At 39.8% G+C, this 19,789-nt stretch overlaps 1 protein-coding gene across 1 annotated transcript in view; it reads right to left on the reverse strand.

Annotated features, from left to right (window-relative positions):
- Positions 1–1,771: 1,771 nt before the first annotated feature.
- The window catches only part of setbp1 (SET binding protein 1), a 72,497-nt gene continuing 54,479 nt past the window's right edge, over positions 1,772–19,789 (reverse strand). Inside the window, exons 3-4 of the mRNA XM_084415217.1 lie at positions 8,898–12,219; positions 1,772–5,429 (exon numbers count right to left, since the gene is read on the reverse strand). Of these exons, the coding sequence (XP_084271343.1) occupies positions 4,921–5,429; positions 8,898–12,219 (3,831 nt within the window). The 3' untranslated portion in view covers positions 1,772–4,920. The remainder of the gene's footprint in view (positions 5,430–8,897; positions 12,220–19,789) is intronic.

Genomic DNA, 19,789 nt, shown 5'->3' on the forward strand with positions numbered 1-19,789 from the left:
GCTTAGGGTCATTGTCTTGTTGGAAGGTGAACCTTCGGCCCAGTCTGAGGTCCAGAGCACTCTGGAGAAGGTTTTCGTCCAGGATATCCCTGTACTTGGCCGCATTCATCTTTCCCTCGATTGCAACCAGTCGTCCTGTCCCTGCAGCTGAAAAACACCCCCACAGCATGATGCTGCCACCACCATGCTTCACTGTTGAGACTGTATTGGACAGGTGATGAGCAGTGCCTGGTTTTCTCCACACATACCGCTTAGAATTAAGGCCAAAAAGTTCTATCTTGGTCTCATCAGACCAGAGAATCTTATTTATCACCATCTTGGAGTCCTTCAGGTGTGCTTTCATGTGTCTTGCACTGAGGAGAGGCTTCCGTCGGGCCACTCTGCCATAAAGCCCCGACTGGTGGATGGCTGCAGTGATGGTTGACTTACTACAACTTTCTCCCATCTCCCGACTGCATCTCTGGAGCTCAGCCACAGTGATCTTTGGGTTCTTCTTTACCTCTCTCACCAAGGCTCTTCTCCCCCGATAGCTCAGTTTGGCCGGACGGCCAGCTCTAGGAAGGGTTCTGGTCGTCCCAAACGTCTTCCATTTAAGGATTATGTGTAGGACACTGTGCTCTTAGGAACCTTAAGTGCAGCAGAAATTTTTTGTAACCTTGGCCAGATCTGTGCCTTGCCACAGTTCTGTCTCTGAGCTCTTCAGGCAGTTCCTTTGACCTCATGATTCTCATTTGCTCTGACATGCACTGTGAGCTGTAAGGTCTTATGTAGACAGGTGTGTGGCTTTCCTAATCAAGTCCAATCAGTATAATCAAACACAGCTGGACTCAAATGAAGGTGTAGAACCATCTCAAGGATGATCAGAAGAAATGGACAGCACCTGAGTTAAATATATGAGTGTCACAGCAAAGGGTCTGAATACTTAGGACCATGTGATATTTCAGTTTTTCTTTTTTAATAAATGTGCAAAAATGTCAACAATTCTGTGTTTTTCTGTCATTATGGGGTGCTGTGTGTACAATATTGAGGAAAAAAAAAATACTTAAATGATTTTAGCAAATGGCTGCAATATAACAAAGAGTGAAAAATTGAAGGGGGTCTGAATACTTTCCGTACCCACTGTAGATTCTGGAAAGATATACAATATCCTACAATTAGAATGTAGTTTGAATCAAGGATTGAGAGTCCCTCATATTAGGAAAAATATTAGCAGGACAGAATGTATAAATCACACAAATTTCACTCAAAAATATACAGTAAAATATATTAAAATGTGATTTATTCATGTGATAGTAAAGCAGAATTTTCAGCATCATTACTCCAGTCTTCAGTGTCACATGATCCTTCAGAAATCATTCTAATATGATGATGTGCTGCTCAAGAAACATTTCTTATTATTATCAATGTTGAAAACAGTTGTGCTGGTTAATATTTTTGTGAAAACAGTGATTTCTTTTTTCTTTTTCAGAATTCTTTGATGTATAGAAAGTTAAAAAGAACAGCATTTAATTGAAATATCTATATTTTTGTAACAATGTAAAAGTCTTTACTGTCACTTTTGATCAATGTATTGCATCCTTGTTGAATATAAGTATTATTTCTTTAAAAAAAATAACTGCACCAAACTTTTGAATGGTTTTGAACTTTTTACATTAGTTTACATTCTGTTTGAAGGTGCAAAATATTCCTTAATAAATACAAACGGGTCATGGCTGGAATGTCAAGAACTATGCACAAAAAAAAAAAAAAAAAAAAGGCAAAGAAACAGAAGTGAGCTCTCGATAAATTCATTTATTTTATTTTTTTGCACAATGAATGACATGAACAAGATCAACTGTATTTTAAGTGCTCAATACTGCTCACCAGAGATGGCTGCACAAAATGAGCTTTACAGTAAGAAAAAGAAATAAAAAAATAAAACTACAAGATCATGAACGGCAAACATGACCAAACACATGCAAGCTTATATGTATGTACATATGTACAGGGTAGTACTTGTATTTATAAACATGTCTGTATACACAGTTACACAAAACATGAATGTGTATACATACATTCTATGTACAATGCATATGTTCGTGTATATCAGTATTTATTCTTCTCTATATACGTCCATTATTTGCTGTTTTTAATATCCATACAATGTACAAAATGCTTTATGAATTTAAAATCCATTACAAAAAAACATATCAAACAATGTATAAGATCATCTTCTTGACTTTTTCAAAATTGATATGCATACAATGAAATAGAGCATGCAGAGAGAGAAATCAAATGATCAAAATGGTCATAACACCATATGTATGAATTCAAATTTAGACAGCGATAAGAGCTTCTGTTGTGTCCTCGTTAGGAATATTACTTTCGATTAACACTTCATTTGTATTATAACTTCATTAATAGCAATACAAACTAAAAATACAATAGTACATTTGAGTGGATGACATTCTCTCGGTGACCTCAGAAACATTTACTCGACACAAAGTCGCTATTGACGTTTAGGAGCAGGAACATAAAAAAATACACTTCACTTCACAAGGCACCAATTATCAGCTGGTGGAGAAAATATATCTGGCATTTTAAAACCGAAGCCGAGCATATTTGAGCTGCCAGGCCTTGTTACCAAAGCCACGTTTGATTAACCTATTATCTATAATGTTTCAGAAAACTGCTACGGTGTACATTTCGTTTTAAAACATAGCTTTCGGTGCTTAAAGCACTAATAAATGGTCAACATTTTTGGCAATGTTCGCAGGTGTTTAGCGGAACCAGCGCAAATGGACACATCCTACAAAAGGTCCAGTACAACTGGCTGAGGCAAATAGCTGCCGGCATATATTACTTCTTTGAGCTTTAATGCACTGCAAGTTATCACGAGGACAGAATGGTTCATAACACCACATGGCATGTTAAGCCACTACATGTGTCCTGCTTTGGACAACTGTGAGTGCAACATATTGACATGATTCTTAGGCATGATTCACGCAGCTATACAGCAACCTACAGAAGGTAGACTATTTACAGGGGACAATTTGTTGAATTTCATTTTTGATTAAGGCTGCACTGCTTAGAGGCTGATTTTCCTCCTCTAGACAATGACTAGAATTGCAAAAGAAATGATAGTCAGTTTTAGCACTATTCTTTTGAGCGGTTCAGATTTCAAATTTTTCGGTAAGACCACTTCATTAAACAGAAAGCTTACAAAAGCTTACATGCTAAAAGTCATGTCAGTGGATTCACAGCAATAACCTGATGCATAGTAAATAAGCATGTATTCATTTAAAAAACCCTGCGTGGGTTTGGTTATAGAGATATTTTGAGTTTCTTTAGGTGTACTAGATGTGCTGCCTGGTCACTGAACTGTATATACGTATATGTATATAGACAGAATGAAGCCTATTATACTGTAGCAAGACCTGTGAAAATGATCACATCGAAATGAACACATTACAACCAGGGCAGCAAACTCCATTATGTACATTCTAGACTGATACCTTGCCATTAATTGTTCCCAGTACCTGAACATGTTATGGATTTATAGACAAACATAAGGCACATATGTAAAAACTAAGAAATCAATAACAAATGGAAAGCTATTCAAATTAGGACCACATTCAAATCTATTCTGTCGCTTACGTATATCAGTGTAATTTGTTTCGAAAACCGCGTAGGACATATATTTGATTCATTTGTGATGTCCTATGTTCAAGACGATCACCTATATAGTCTTCAGTGTACATTCTGTATTGTATTTTTCCAATCCAAATGACAGACTAATCCAAAAATAAGCACACCACCACACCATTCAGAGGAATATACACAAGCAGCTAAACTGAAACCAATCTATCCTATGATGCACAACTACACTGAAACTTTGGTCATGGAGATATCTAATACTGACAGGTATATAGACATACTATTGTTTAGTTAACAAGAGCAGGCACATTCTCAAAGAGTCTCTGGAGAAGGCCATTCGAATAAAGAACTTGTTTTCCAGTCAGATCATGAAAATATCACCCAGGTGCTCACTATTATTTAAAGCGAAAAACCAACGCTGACACTAAAACTTCAGCCCACTCAAACTTGTTCTACAAACCAGAAAGAAAAGAAATAAGTGCTTTGTTGGTTTTAAATGCAACCGTAGCATTTTTCCATCGAGCCTGTTGTGAACTACTGGGGTGCGTTTTGATGTCCTGTGTCGTCAACAAGCCTTCGATCTGCAGTGATTCCACTTCGTTAAGATTACACGACTAAATATGTTTCTCCATTTGAACAAGCTTTCTACTTCTATTTGGTTAAAAACGGAACAAAAAGATTTCAAACTTTATATGGTTTTTGATTTGATATGCTGACAGTATAGGTAGATCTAAAATACTTTGAATTTGAAATGTTAGTAGAATACGATGCTATGTACAGTGAAACGATAGCCATCAAAACATCACTGAAAAGGGTTTCATCCGAAAGTATTGCCATTAGTTCATGCCTGAAACACACCTGAGCGCAGGCAAGCGTATGTAAGCGTGTGTTAGCGGTGAGTTACCAGTGAAATCAACCTCTGCCAGAAGATCTGTGCTTTGTGCTTGAGCGAAATAAAAAACAAGAAAGGAAAAAGTGCACAGTACTGTCATTTAAGTTCATTTACATGTGCTGGTAGATTATGGCTAAAGCCATATTTTCAACATCCTCATGGTTATGGGCTTTGGGAGAATAAAAGTTCAGTTTGTCTCCTTGAGACCAATAATAAAGTATGAGATAGAATTGTACATACTGAAAGCGGAGCTCTTTAGACCACAACCATGATCCAAATTCTCAGCGAATGCCCATTAAAATGTGTCAGTAGAATTCAGATCAAAACAAACCGAAGAAACGATACAAAGACCCAAGCACAAGGCTAACTCACAGTGCACTGTCATAACCTCGCTAATGAGAGGTGAGAGTAGCTGCTTCTTTCCTGTACCCTCTTCCTCTGCGGTTTGGACGCTCCATTTGGAGCTCCGGCTGAACTTTGTGCCAGTGCTTGCCTCCCTGCATGGATTGCGGGTTGGTTTGGGATCTGGCCATGTGTACCACTGACTCGATGGCGTCTGTGATGGAGTCATGATTGGAGAACTCAAGCTGAGCAGGCACCAGACCGGTGTGAAGGTTCCTCTTCCCAGGAAGGTCCACACACTTTTCAAGAACTGGCATCTGACCCAGCAATCCCTCCTCGAGAGAAAGCGGCTGCTTCCTTGGCCTCCCTCGGCGTCTCTTCACCATGTTGTTCCCTGTCTTGGCCTGCCTCTGAAGTCTCTTGACTTTTAGAATCTTGTTGACGTGATCCAGGTTTTTCTTGGTGGTGAGGATCTTGGAGAAGGCACACATTTTTCGCATGTCGCACTGGATATCGTCCACTTCGTTGCCCTTGTACCTCCTCTTGTATGAACTGTGGTCTGGAGATGAAAGGACAAGAAACAAAACAAATCAATGAAAAGGACGAGCAACAGCTTATTCACAACCAGTTGCAAAAATATCAGAATTAAATGACGTTTGTTAACGGTTCTCGCTTCTGGAACGAGTACTAAAATACTATGGGCCGAGTTTCCTGCACTACCTTACTCAGTTGCACAGCAACACCGCTTCTGAATCAACAAAACAAATATACAGCACAACCAGTTTGATTTTAATTGGTGTAGTACCGATTGGTTTTTCATTTGACAATGTGTAGTTAAACATACACCATGTCTTGCCAGTATTTTTTCATATTCTTTTTTTTGTATTTGATTTAATACATAGTTAAGGCCAATTATGGGTTTGCATTTACACCACCTGTCTTTTAAAAAAGACATTAAAAAGATAATTGAAAGACCTTTTGCAAGAATGGTTTTGAAATAACTTATTATTGAAATTCTCTCATCATTTGGCTATAGAATTGCATTTATTTAATCTAAATATTTAGTCCCTAAAAGTACTAAAATAATCATTAATGGAACTGGAATCAATAAGAGGAATCAGAACTGGAATCATTACATTCTTTACGGTTCCCATCCCTAGCTATGAGACACTGATTGTGAAAAATGTGCTAGGCCAGTCTGGTAAACATTTGGCCAGTCGTTTGTTATAATATAATTGAATTGCACATCATCTCGCTAGCTGAAGCGGTGATATTTATAAAGTAAACTTAAGACCCCCTGAGTGAGTCATGACGTATGCAGCCAGACTGAGAGAGATAAACTTTCTTCTGTGCTTAATGATGTGACAATCCAATGTGTCAACATTCTAATTTGTATTAGCTGGTGTATAAATATTCCTGCATATACAGATCTGATAGCAATTGATACAGCCAAGCTTGTTGAGTCATGCAGTTTATCATTATCAGCTGTCAGTCTAACAGAGTGAAGCGTTAATAAGCGAACACGTGAAAAATACCCCATGAGAGGAGAGGACTGTGAAGCAACAGCTCACTTAACACTTGACATGTGGATAACTGCATCCATGCACATAATAAGGAAACATCAGGAACCTCCTACTTATCAGTCAATCAGTGAATATAGTCAGTGTTCACATTCACAATGAATAGATGCGTCTGTAAATGTGAGTAATAAACTACGAGGCCTCAGATACATTTGTGATTAATTTACTGCCTCTACACTTCACGTTGGAGCTTTGGAAGGAAGCCCAGACCAGAGGAAATGCTGGGTTTCTGGCAGCCTTGTTTGAAATGAGTTCAGACAGCCTAAAGCTGCCTAAAATGTGTGTTCCACATCTAAGATCTCTCCTGCACTCTTTTCATATCTCTGGAGAGGTCTCTTTTTCTCTTTTCTTGTTGATTGCCACTCCATCTGGTAGGTTTCCATGAAAACAAACAAGAGCTGTAATTGTGGAAGATGTTTGAGATCAGGGCACTCTATGCCTATGGATTTCCAGGTTTCTCTTAAGACTCACTTAAGAGTGCACCTGTGCAAACCCAAAAACAGGATACACTCCTTCTTAATTCTCCTTCTTGGAATCTTCTCATTATAGCATTAAAATGCAATGTTAAATCAAATGACAACCACACTTTCTAAACAGTCAACAGGGCTATTTAGGATGCGAGTTAGAACAAAACAAAACTGGAAAAAAATGTGCATGGGTCACTAACCAGCTGTGCACGGGCTCCTTCAGCCCATTTGGTTTCAATAAAGTAAAATGTGTGCCTGACTAAACATGAGCCCTTCCTTCTCTGGCCTCAGTTTATCACTGGGAAACTTGCAGAGTCTTCCCAAGTGCCAACAAATCATTGGACAGAGACATTCATTTTCAAAGGGAGTGTCACAACTCATTTATTCCCTGAAATCTCTACCTGCATCCTGTGCACAATGTTTTCATTAGTGGCAGCAATTTATGGACTTGCCTCGCCGCTGTCCCCACAGCTCCGCTCTACACGGTAGTGGAGGCCTACTTCCTGTTGCCATGGCAACCGAATTCCACAGTTCAAAGGTAAATGATTTTTTAAAAATACAGTGGTGTAAGATCACATTTTTGCCCCTGCAAATTCTCTAGTCGATTGTCAAGGCAAGCTACTCATTTAATACACAAAATCCTTGTTAAGCAAATGTGGGTGTAGACCTGCTTGAAAACTCATCATGCACTGGCATTTGTAAAGGTTTTAATAGGGGTTTTCTTGCTTGCAGTGTAAAGAAAGATGAAAGTATACCAGTACGATCAAATGGAAATCCTTGGTGTAATTCCTGTGCTAGCAAATTAGTGGCATTAGGTTTTACGTTAAAGAGGGTTTAGAGAGCTGAAAGATCTGTACATTGAGAGCTCCATCAGAATTTCAATCCATACCACATGTGCTCACTGATGTATTATGAATTACTTTCAAGAGCCTGTGAAAGGGTGATATTTCTAATGGATACATTTATTTAGCCCTATATATAATCGTATTCTTTGTTAGATAGATAGATGGATAGATAGATAGATAGCTTTCTTTAATTGGGACATAGTAAAGTTAGGCAACATGATATAATCCTTATATGTTTAAAATATGGAAAAAACATCTTCTCCAAACTAGACACTCCCATCACAATGATTAATAGCCGCCTTATCAAAAAGGTGCTGTCGTCATGCCATGATTCCATAGCAAATATAACTAATTAATCGTAAATGAGATGTGACCTTAAATGCAAATTTGAGCATATTTAAAGCCTCATTTTGCTGCTTTTATTGCATGATAGCCATAATGCCACTGGCAAAAAATGTGACTGCCATAAAAAGGCAATTCTGACAAAACATGCTTATCTAAATCTGCGCTTTGAGATCAACACAGATGTACACTTAGGTGGGATGTATGTCATATTTCTCTGTTTAAGTACAACAAACTAGCTCTTTGAAGCATCGGGTAAATTCATGGAGGTGGGTGGTAGCAGGCAGAATGTGAGTCATCCTCATAGTTCCCCTAGGGGAGTGAAAATGTAATCTAACTGTGCCTTGGGCTTGCAATTCCCCTTCAGTGGAGTAGACTGGATTCATTAAACCTCTGGCTTCTCTCCAGCTCTTTTAACAAGAGGCAAGGTTTTTTATTGCATGTCTGTAGAATATAAATCAAAACGTGTGAATAATATATCTCTAAGAAAAAAACATTGGCAGGCAGGGGCGAAAAGGGAGGAAAGAGAAATTTGTGAATTATAGTTGTCTCCATCCATGCATTACACTTTGCTTGCCAGATGTACTGAGAACAGAATACAAAGTGTTCAGAAAGCACATTTGTTTCTCTAGATTTTGTACTAATAGCAGAACATGATTTCACTTGTATCCAACTAATCACTGCTTGGTAAAGCAAAATAATGTTCATTTATAAAAATAAACAAGTGAATCAATATTTTGTATGGATCTTGCATTTGTCTGAATGCATTTCATGGAGACAGATATATTTTTACCTGCTACAGTTGTGTTGGACTGGTACATCTGCTCGGCACTCTCTTCTCTACCTCCTTGGAAAGACGCCATGCTTCCTCCTCTGTATGCAGCAAAGTTCTCCAAGCTATGCCTCCTGATGTGAACGCCAGAATCATCATCCTCTAAGTGCTGCCCCTTGAAGGAGTCCAGCGTCTGGTCCTGGCTGGCTCGCAGGCGCTCATGTGGTTGTCTAGTGCAGATGTTAAGGAAGTTGTTTAGTGTCTCTCCTCGAGTGCGTTTACAATGCTGAGAGTCAGATAAGGATAATGATGAGAGCGTGTCTACTTCAAAGTAGTTCCTGGAAGCTTTTGGCGAAGCATCTGTGCTTTGCTTGCCTCTTTGCTTGTCCTTCAGTTTGGACAGAGAGTTATTCTCGAGTCTCTCATTCAAGAGGCTGAGAAAGGCAGGACTCTGGGTTCCACTGAAGAGCCCCCCGAGATCCTCCCTCTGTGGGACGTACTGATCCTCTTTATGTTTGTACTTGTGCTTGTGCTTGCGTTTGTGGAGACAGACACTTCCCAAACAGCTGCTCGAAGGGTGATGGGAGTCGCTCATTCTAGATGAAGGCATCTCATGTGGCATATTCTTTGCTCGATGTCTGCTAGGAGCAGTGAGACTGGAGGACGCACCAGGGTGGAACTTTGGTGGAGGGACTGGTGGCCTCATGAGAGGAGAGGCTGAAGGTCCAAGTGCATGAGATAAGTAAAAGGGAGAAGGGTACTGACCATAATAGCCCATGTTTATCATACTTGTGGCAAGAGGCATGGATGTGTAAGGCATCGCGTAGGGTGCATAGTAATTGCCACCAGGCACTGGGCAGCCAAACCCTTGAATAAAAGGCATCTTTGATATTGGCTCGTTTGACTTGGCTGGCCGACCACGCCTCCTCTTTGACTTATCAGAGCTCCTGCGAAGATAGTGCACAGGGTCGTAGGGATAGTATGGCATAGGATAATAGTGGTCAAAGTTGAGACGGAAGATGCTGGGATAGGAATTCTCATGGTAGAATTTGTAGCTGCGGTGAGAGATTCGGAAGACCTGGAATTTGCTAACCAGCTCCTCGAGGTCAGCCAAAAACTGCAGGTCGTCCTGGCTCTGGAGGGCCTTGCGTTTCCTCCTATGCTTCTGCTTCTTCAGGCTCTCTTGAGCAAAGAAATTTTCCACAGCGACCGCAGTGACACGCTTCTGGTAGTGCCCCCTCACTGCTTTGCTCTTTGCCTCTATAACAGCTGCCTCAGTGGCATCAAAACTGCAAAGATCAAACGAGTATCTCCGACGGGATGCCGGGCCTTTCTCGGTCTGGTCAGATGTACTGTTGTTGTCGGTGCCAATTCCACTATCGCTAGGGATTGTCTCTTCACTGTGGGACTCGCTAACTGGAGACAGGGTGACTTCTTTGATGGAAGCCACTTCAGACAGGTGGGATGGTGAGTTGGCCATTAGTCTTGGGGGAGACAGCTTCCAGTTACTACTGAGCAAGCCCTTATGCGTTTTCGTGGGCAATGCACTGATAGGCTGTAGATTTGGCATTGTCTTCAGGTCATGCTGGCTGGTATCTGTGGTGGCAGGGTGAGCTGTCCCACCTGCTGCAGAGTGAGAAGAGAGGGACTGCATGACCCTGGGAGAAGGCATTCCGGTTATGGATGATGTATTAGAAGGCACTAGAGGGTTCTCGAAGGGACTTGAAATAGGCAACGAGTGCTTATCACTGGCTTTGTGCTCATTTTGCTGGGCTTGAAGATCAATTCTGGGCTTCCTTCCCCGTTTTTTGCCTATGTAAATAGTCCCACGCTTGCTGACATTGATTTGCTTGCCAAAACGGGCCTCGATTGTCGATGCCACGGTCGTCATGGCATTTGAAACCGGAACATTGGACTTCAAGGCAAGACTGCCAGGATTAGAAGTGGACAAAAGTTCATTCAAAATGCTCTGCATCTTGACCAGTTTCATTTTCTTAGTTGCCCTCTTTTTAAGGACACCTTCTTGACCTGATTTCTTGAGTTTTAACTGTTGTGCAGGAGGGGATTTGTTGAAGGCCAACTGCACTAATTTTGACATATTATGCTTCCTCCTCCTTTTTGAAGTGCTGGATGAATTTTGAGTGATAGGGCTAACTGGGCTTGTTGCGGTTCCTTCGTGAATTGTCTCCACAGTAAGTAACGGCTGTTTCTTGGGCCGTCCACGTTTCTTTTTCACTGGAGTAATGACTGTCAAACTGTTTGTGTTTGTGTAGAGTGGGCTGGATGGGGTAATAGGGAAGGCAGAGGGTGGATCTTCAATGGACAGAGATTGATTCACGTCTTTATGAGGAGAGGAGTTCTGGGACTTTAAATAAGACCACCTGTCCTTGACCTTTGATAGCCTACCCTCTGTTTGCTTGTCGGCATCAATCATTGATCTTGGTCTCCCAGCTGGTGTTTTCCTCTGTCTATTCTGAAACATCTCAACATCATCAGTCATTGTCCCAGCACTGTCTTCCTCACTCTCTCGTAAATTTACACCGAATTGTTTTGGTGCAATGAAATCTATTTTCTTTGTCATTTTAGGTTTTGTGCTCCCTTGGTCTGTTTTATCAGTCTTCTCAACTTGCTGTGTGGTTTGTGAATCAGATAAGTTATCTTCAACTACTTTTCTATTTCTTCGCTTTTTACTCATAGATTCATCTGCGTGAAGGCCACAGCTTGATGTTGTCTTACTCTCATCTGTCCTACTGCTTGACTTCTCAGGCTCCTCAGTCTCAAATTCATTTTTATCAGTTTTGTATGGTTGTCTTTCCTTAGTACTTCCTTGGTTTTCAGTATCTCTGTCCATCTTTTTGACCCACTGAAGGCCTAAATTATGCGTGGTTGGGACCTTCATTGGGTCTTTCCTACCATATTTACGTTTGATGTTCCCAAAAACCTGCTCAGTGACTACCTGCAAGCCTCTGTCTTTGCTAAAAGAGAAAAGACTTGAGTCAGCTGGAGTACTCATTAATGTATCAACTGGAGATGATGCTAGTGTGTCAGTGCTTGGGGAAGACATGGCAGATGCAAAGCCCCCAGATGAACTGCCTGTGCCCTTTTTAACTTGCGTTTTCGAGAATGATGTGTTGGGTTCTGACAAAGGGTTCTTGTTGGTGCATGCTGATTCTCTTTTTGATTCTGGTTCTGTCCTGTGTTGTTCTTGATCTCCAACAGTATCCAACGGCTTTGTCCAGTCAAGGTGGTGAATGTCATTGCTTTTAGACTCATGCTTTGGTTTTGTGCTCTCCATCATCACGTTGCCAGTTTTATTCACAAGTTTATAAGGCCTCTCATAGGTCTGAAATTTAAAAACAAAAGGAAGAATTTAGAAAACAGACAAACGTTATGTCAAGATAATATTATTAAACACATGCTTTTCATTCTCTAACACAAGGTAGATTAACAGAGAAACATTCACACCTCATACAAAAAAACAAAAAACTAACTAGGAACCTACATGTTGTTACTGATAACAACTACTGTTTTGCTGCCAAGTTCTCAGCTTGTGGGCCACACCTACTGAAAGCATATAATACTGTGTACAATTGTGCAAGCCTTTGAGACTTGTGGTTTGGTCTGTTAGAAATAACGTATTGCAAGATCAGCACTTGATACTAGGATATGTTCTGTAAAGCCATCCTGTTTTCAAAGCCAACAGCTACAGGCGGTAATGAAGTTTAACCACAGTTTTGTTTTTCAGCAGGTCAACTTCCATTTCAGAGCTCTGCAGCTGAGGCTAAGACAGTCTATGCTGCGGTTTCAGATTAGTTTACATCTGGGGTCCCAGTGTTTTCAACAGGCTCACAACAGGAAAGACACCAAAAAGACTAAATGCAAAATGTAACTTTAGAAAATACAAATTGTACCTACTTAGGTTACTGCATAAAATAAATGAAGAAAAAATAACAACAAAAGAACCAATTGAGAATCATGGTACAAAGAGTCTTTAATTGTTTAAAGCTTAAAGAGCTTTAAGAAAGTGGTAGGAATAAGTTATGTTACTTTGGCACTGACAAGTCTGATTACATCAGTAAAAGATGATTTAGTCTCCTGGAGTCTGGTTTGTTTGGGTCACAGAATTTCTGACATAAACTAAAGAAATGCATGGAAAGACAAATGTGGTAAAAGAGTTTAGAAGAGTATAAGTAAGTTCCCTTGGAAGATGACATTCTGGAGTTATGAAAGGCCCATCTTAAAATAACAGTGAAAGTGAGCTGAACTGAGCTGAACTACAAAGAAACCAAAGAAAAAGCACATTGTAAAAGCTCACAACTGCATCTCTTATTTGACACAAAATCTTATTCACTAGGGTTGTAACGGTATACCGGTATGGCGATTTATCACGATATTGGCATGTACGATTATCATATCGTAAACATTTGCTAATCCACGGTTTAAAAAAAAAAAAAAAAAAAATTAAACCAGATCTCATCTGCGCATATGCAACTTCTTTTCACTTGACTGCTTAGACTCCACCCAATACATGTGCAGCAGACAGAGGCTGCGAATTCGAATCTCCTTTCCCCCCGCCGAAAACAAACACTTTTGTCATCTGAAAAACGAACGCGGGATTATCCTCGAAGATGGATATCCTGTTTAGAGTGCTGATCGGGAATTTTTCTGTCCGAGCCCGGCCCGCGTCCGACAGAGCAGTAACCCAACCCGACCCGAGTCCGACAGGCATAAAGATATGTCCGAGCTCGACCCGAGACCGACAGTTAAAATCTGTTTTTTTTTTTCTCTCATACTAATGAGACATGTACGTTTTTTTGTGTGGGAAGCCCGCTTTTATTACGCAACTGTAGGAAGGCATTCGGAAACTTCAACAGGTCAGCTGTGTCTAGAAAAATGGACGAAGAGTGGCTGCAAAAGGAGGAAATATGTCGAACATATTTAAATTTCTAAATGGTAAATTAATCCAAATCGCTATGAGTGTGTCTATTAATATACAGCGGAAAACAATGCTATACTGTAAAACTATATTCTGCTTGTTCTGTGTGAATGAGCAGCGCCATTTCGCCTAGTACAAGTATGTGTGACGCTCATGGTGTTTAAAGCGTCTGCTGTCTCACTCAAATATGAGGACGTGAACACATGAACATATCCAGAGCTGCTCTGCTTTTATTTAAAAGAATCATCATCAAATACACTCTGACTGAAACTCATAGGTGTTTAGTACAACCTGTCAAAATAAAAGTTCGATTTAGCTTAAAGAAATGTTACTATTGTACAATAGAATATAGCTTAGTTATAACAACAACAATAATAAAGTGTATTTAAACATTAAGAAATATAGTTTTTTGTCTGTTTTAATTTAGTAAACCTATCCAGACAAACAAAAGTTGTTACATTTCATCTGATTGCATTTTCAATAATGTATTTGTATTAAATCATAGAATCCAGACAAATTATATCAGACAAGTTACCCAGAATTTCTGAGGAAATACATTTTATAAGACTCTACTATCTTATAATTATCTGAAATAATAATTAATAAATTAAGAATAAAAATAAGTTAAGGTTTTATGAATTCAATTGATTAGATATGTTTGTTCAATTGGGAATTAATTTTTTCTTTCTTATTTTTTCAAAAGGTAGACTCATACCAAAAAGTTTGTTTTAATAAACCATATGTTCAACCAAAAAACCCTATCTGTTTTCATTCATTTAAGAGCCATTGTAGCAGATGATTAAAATAATAATAATGATTGTTTAATACCGTATATCATGAAACCGTGATATTTTCTGAGACGATTATCATACCGTGAAAATCTCATACCGTTACAACCCTATTATTCACTTTAGGTATAACTGACTAATGACTTTTTTTTACTAATTAGCTAGATTTTTTCGTTTACTGAAGAAAATGTGAGGGGTGTACTTGCCTCTGAAACACTCGCTACCATGGTACAAGGTTTTGTGGGTCGTTTTCTAAGCCGTTTCTAAAGGTGTTTTGATGTACTACTAATTGTTTAAGTTAGTTAGTGCCAACCCATTGAGTCTGGCAATGGGAGCTACAACCTGACTTGCACCATTTCCCAATCCAGTTTCTCTCTCTTTACCCCCTCATTTTCCCGTTCTCCACTCTTTTATGAATAGTTGTTCCAAAAGTGACCAAAATAAAACCCAAATCTTTAAAGTACAGATAGATAAGGAGGAAAGAGAACAGCAGTTTGGTTGTCTTTTAAATTTATTTCCCTTAAAACCAATCTGAGAACAACGGGAGCTACCTTTGACAGGTTAAATGACCACAGACAATTATGGAGTCCACTGGCAAACTTTATAATGGTGACCGCCGGCCAACCTTTCACACTATTTGGAAGAGCTTTTTGTTCCTCCTCTAATCAGCCAAGAGTAATGCATCACTTAACTCTTAACCAGCTCCTGAAAGAAGGCAGGCAAGACTTTTATCTGCCGTGCACAGCCCTCACCTAAAATATCCTAGCATGCTTTTGACTTGCATGTGTGCGTGTGTGTTTCAGGAGTCATCCCTCAGCCTAATCCTCTCCAATATCATTCAATCAGTAGTTTTTAATTAGAGGGAAGCAGACATTAATGAGGGATCACTCCTCTGCCAGCCTTGTCCTTTTTATTTCCCCCATCTGTGAGAAACTGCATCACCTTTCAGATTCCTAATCCTGTAATCCTATGAGGAATTTGCGGTCTCCCCCGGCCCACAGGATACAGTCTCTGCTGCTGAATGCCAAGTCTCCTGGCCGCCCTTTAATTTGCCTAAATGGCATTATAAAAAAAATAAAAAAAGGTGTATATGGTGTAACCTCGCCATTGATGATGCAAATACTATTCTAAATACTCATTGGGAACCTCAATATCCATCATCTTTATCGTTTGCCTGTCATATTCCATTTCTTTCACCAGAATAAAAAATTTCCAGTTTGTATTCTGACATGAATATGACACGTAAATAGAGTTCCCTTTCAAATAACAAGTGTCAAACCCACAATTCAAATGAATTAAAATCAGAAAAAGAAAATAATGAAACTGGAGATGGTGTTCAGCAGTCGTACGTTACAAATATGCCATTGCTCAGTGTAAATACACCATACCATATTGTGTCAATGTGTTGACAAGTGAGTCCCTCACCAGATAATAAAAATCTCTGCAGTCATAAATGACTTATGAGCCCTCTAATGAGCACTTCCTATCTGTTGTAAACAGAGCAGCAGTTCTGGCAGGGCCACTGGGCAGTCTGGCGCAGTAGGCACCAAATCCTGGCGGACACCATTGCACTCAAAGCCCAGAACTGCAGGAGACGAGTCAGTCTCAGACCAGATAAACAGACAGGGAGAAGGCAGCCGAGATTACAGAGTCTCTTGCATAATAATAAGCTAGGTTTGGCATCCTCGTGGAGCCCTCGATACCCCCTTTTTCCCTCTTCCATTTCTTGCTTGCTCTTGTTGTTCTCTTCATTTTTTCCCCCTCCATCACCGCCATGGTAATTGGCCAGCCAAAACCTCATTGGCCTCTTATGTGTTTGGTAACCATGGGATACTGTGAGTCAGAGCCACTGAAAATAGACAGAAATGCAGCGAGCCAAACATGCAACTTTGCCCGACTGATACCCGGCCAAACTTGCTCTACCCTCCACTAAATCCTGCCTGTCCTGATGCAAGAGCTCACTGTTTGCCTTTCAGACTGACAGATGAGCAGTCCACAAGTCTGATGCTGGATCAACACAGCTTGGCGTGACTCTGGAAGTTTGGACACATCCAAACTTTGACAAACGATGCAATAACAGCTTGTAGAAGCAGCGCTGCTACACAAATTGCAACCGGCACACCACAAATGCAATATTGTGAAGGGGTCATTTCTTTCGTTCATGTCATCCCTGCAATCCCACAAGCTTTTATAGTTCGATTAACATGACAGCAGGTCAGCTTTGTTTTCTGACCAAACGACAGTGTGCTAGCCACGGGGCTAATTGGTCAAATTACAGCCTTTGTAACACGGTCTCAGTAACACTTTCTGAATTGGTTAGTGAAAGCCAGCGCTGAGTTGTTAGACATCCCTCATGCCATGGTGGCCATGGGTAATGTGACACCCGATTGATGACAACACAAACCTGGATAGAGTGTCAATCACCTGATCTGGAAAATCTAGCTCTAGTTACAGGACTTGAGGCATCTTTAAATCCATCCTCGGACAGTCAAAATGCCCACTAGTTTGACACAGTGGATTACAACGTACATGCATATCACAAATCTAAAAGCTTTTATGATGTGATCAAGAGTGTGTTAAGTGCCTCATAAAAGCTTTGTAATTGTAATAGCAATTTTAATTAAGTCTCATGATATATCAATAGATATAATTCAATATATCAATTATATATCAATATAATTTTGATATAATGCACTTTATACAAGCAGCCTGTATAGGTTTACAGTGGTTTTTCCCTTATTGTCTCCATATGGGCACATGATGTAGTATTGAAGTATACTTTGCTGTTTCTTAGGCTTGAATGTGTTAAAGATCAATAAGTAAAGTGGCATTTTAGTGCTTAGGCTAAGCATAAAATTGATATCAATGCAAAATGAACTTTAATATGCAACCCATTCTACTTTCATAATGATACATTTCTGAATTAAATAGGATATTCCAGTGGTGTCCAAACCTGCTCCTGGAGGGCCACTGTCCTGCAGAGTTTAGCTCCAACCCTTATTAAACACACATGAAACCAGCTAATCAAGATCTTCAGACTTATTAGAAACAAAGCCACTTGAAGGCAAGCCTGCAACCTTAGCCGGAAAAAGTGTAATGCTAGCTAACGCTGCGGTAAGCAGGGAAGGAGACAAGAGGCCTGTAAAAAACAAAATAAAATGAAAGGATGTCAATGGAGGAGAGGCTTTACTACGCTGAATAAACCGCTTTTGTGAGGAAATCGTCATTAAATTTAATTAATCGTCAGCCTGTCCACTAATCTTCAACATATTTGCTCTTGAACATTCATTTTGAATTGATCTATTTTTAGAGTTTAAACCGAAAAAATTCAGTTTTATAAGAGAAGTCACGGACAACTGTGCAACAGGTATGATTCAGTTTATGGCACTTCTCATTCGTTTCTATACTATCTGCAAACAGTGATTGACTGTCCCACAACTCTGAACGAAATTCAATGACATCAAGGCTGTAATGTGATTGGTTATCACGGCACACGTGATCCAAGTTAGCGGTGAGGTTTTTTCCAATGGTAAGAGCCATGGATCCTCGTATCTCCCAATAATAAGACCATCTCTGCAAGAAACTTCCAGGAAAGTGTGTTGGACCGCTGGGTTATAAAAAAAAAAAAAAAGAAAAAAAAGAAGGTAATTTCCATCATTGCATACTAGAGTTGGCAAAAAAACAAACAAAAAAATGGCCAAACAGCTATTTGGATATTGGCATAATCCATGAGACCACACTATCTGTGACATCATGAGAAAAAAGTATTTGATAAGTGATCATATTTTGAAAACAAATTGCGAAGAAACACATTTTTCATGAATCATTCACAAAACAACCAGGAACATGCATTAAGAAAATAAATAGGGTAAATTATGATTTCATGTTGACTTAACATTTGACATAACATTTAAAAAACAAGAAAACTTAAGGATCTACTTCTTAAAAAAAATAAAATAATCGTAATATTGCGACCCTCAATGAACGTCTAGTTAGGGAATGGTTTGCGTTTAACACCATCACTCTTTGCTAATACTCAGAATTAGCATGAAAATGAGCTGTTTGACAAGAGAAACAATTAGCAGCCATTTCAATTTCGCACTCTCTCACTCTCTCAACTTTTAATGATGAATTAGATTGATTGGTGGAGAGGGGCAAACACAAACGAGCCCTTCTCTCTCTCATTGGCTACACTGCTGTACTCTCTCATCTCTTAATTTGGCTTTTAATACTATTAGCCTCCGTAATCATGGCAATTGGCTTTAAAGTTCCAGTCACGCTGTGTGTTTGTTGATGTGGGGAATAATTAATTATGAGCAGTCCCACCAGGCCCTCTGAACTCATCCGCCCTGACTGATTAACAGACCGTAGGCAGCAACGGCAGAGCGCTCAATCTGCCGCTAACATATAAGAGATAAAACTGCCAGCATCTTCAGAGATATGATAAAAGAAGGTATCCGGACCACCCTCCTCCCCGAGCGTGTCTATTGGTTGCCACAATATCAACGATTGGTATTTTTTTTGACTCGTCACAATATGAGCAAGTTCCTCTATCTTCAGAGAAGACCCATCTGGATGATGAAGAATGAAGAGGAAAAGATGGGCTCATTCTGAGACCCATTATAAAACGTCAACGGATACGTTAAGCCGCGGCTTTAACAATGCATCTGGCACAAACTAAATAGAGTGCCCAGTTTGCAGCAGAGATGCAGCATGAATACGTGAATTGATAATGAAACATTTGTGGCGGTTCAGAGGCTGAATAGAGGATAATAGGACGTAGCAGCATTTTGATGCCATCCTGCCATGTGCCAGACGCCAACAACTGAAGAAGCTCAGATTCAAGGAACATCTGTGTCGTTTAATGGTTGCTTTCGAAGCCAAGCCGCTATGAACTTCAGCTCAAGTGATAATAAGAAATCCATTGAGTGCTACTTTACTGGTTTATGGACATTGTGTGGAGAGGAGCAGAGTCACAATGACAGATAGACTGACAATAAACAGACATTTACCAATGGATTTATTAAGTAGCGGAGTGTGCCAGCTCTTAAGGTCTAGTTGCTTCATTGCTAGACACCTTCCATCACCTGCAAGAAATGTGCAGATTCACTAGTCCTGCATGAATGCTATAAAGAAACTGCTAATTTAAATCTAAATATTAACAGAGAGAAAGGGGGTTTTAGTCCCTT

Source organism: Rutilus rutilus (assembly GCF_951802725.1).
Source record: "Rutilus rutilus genome assembly, chromosome: 7".
Lineage (NCBI taxonomy): Eukaryota > Metazoa > Chordata > Actinopteri > Cypriniformes > Leuciscidae > Rutilus > Rutilus rutilus.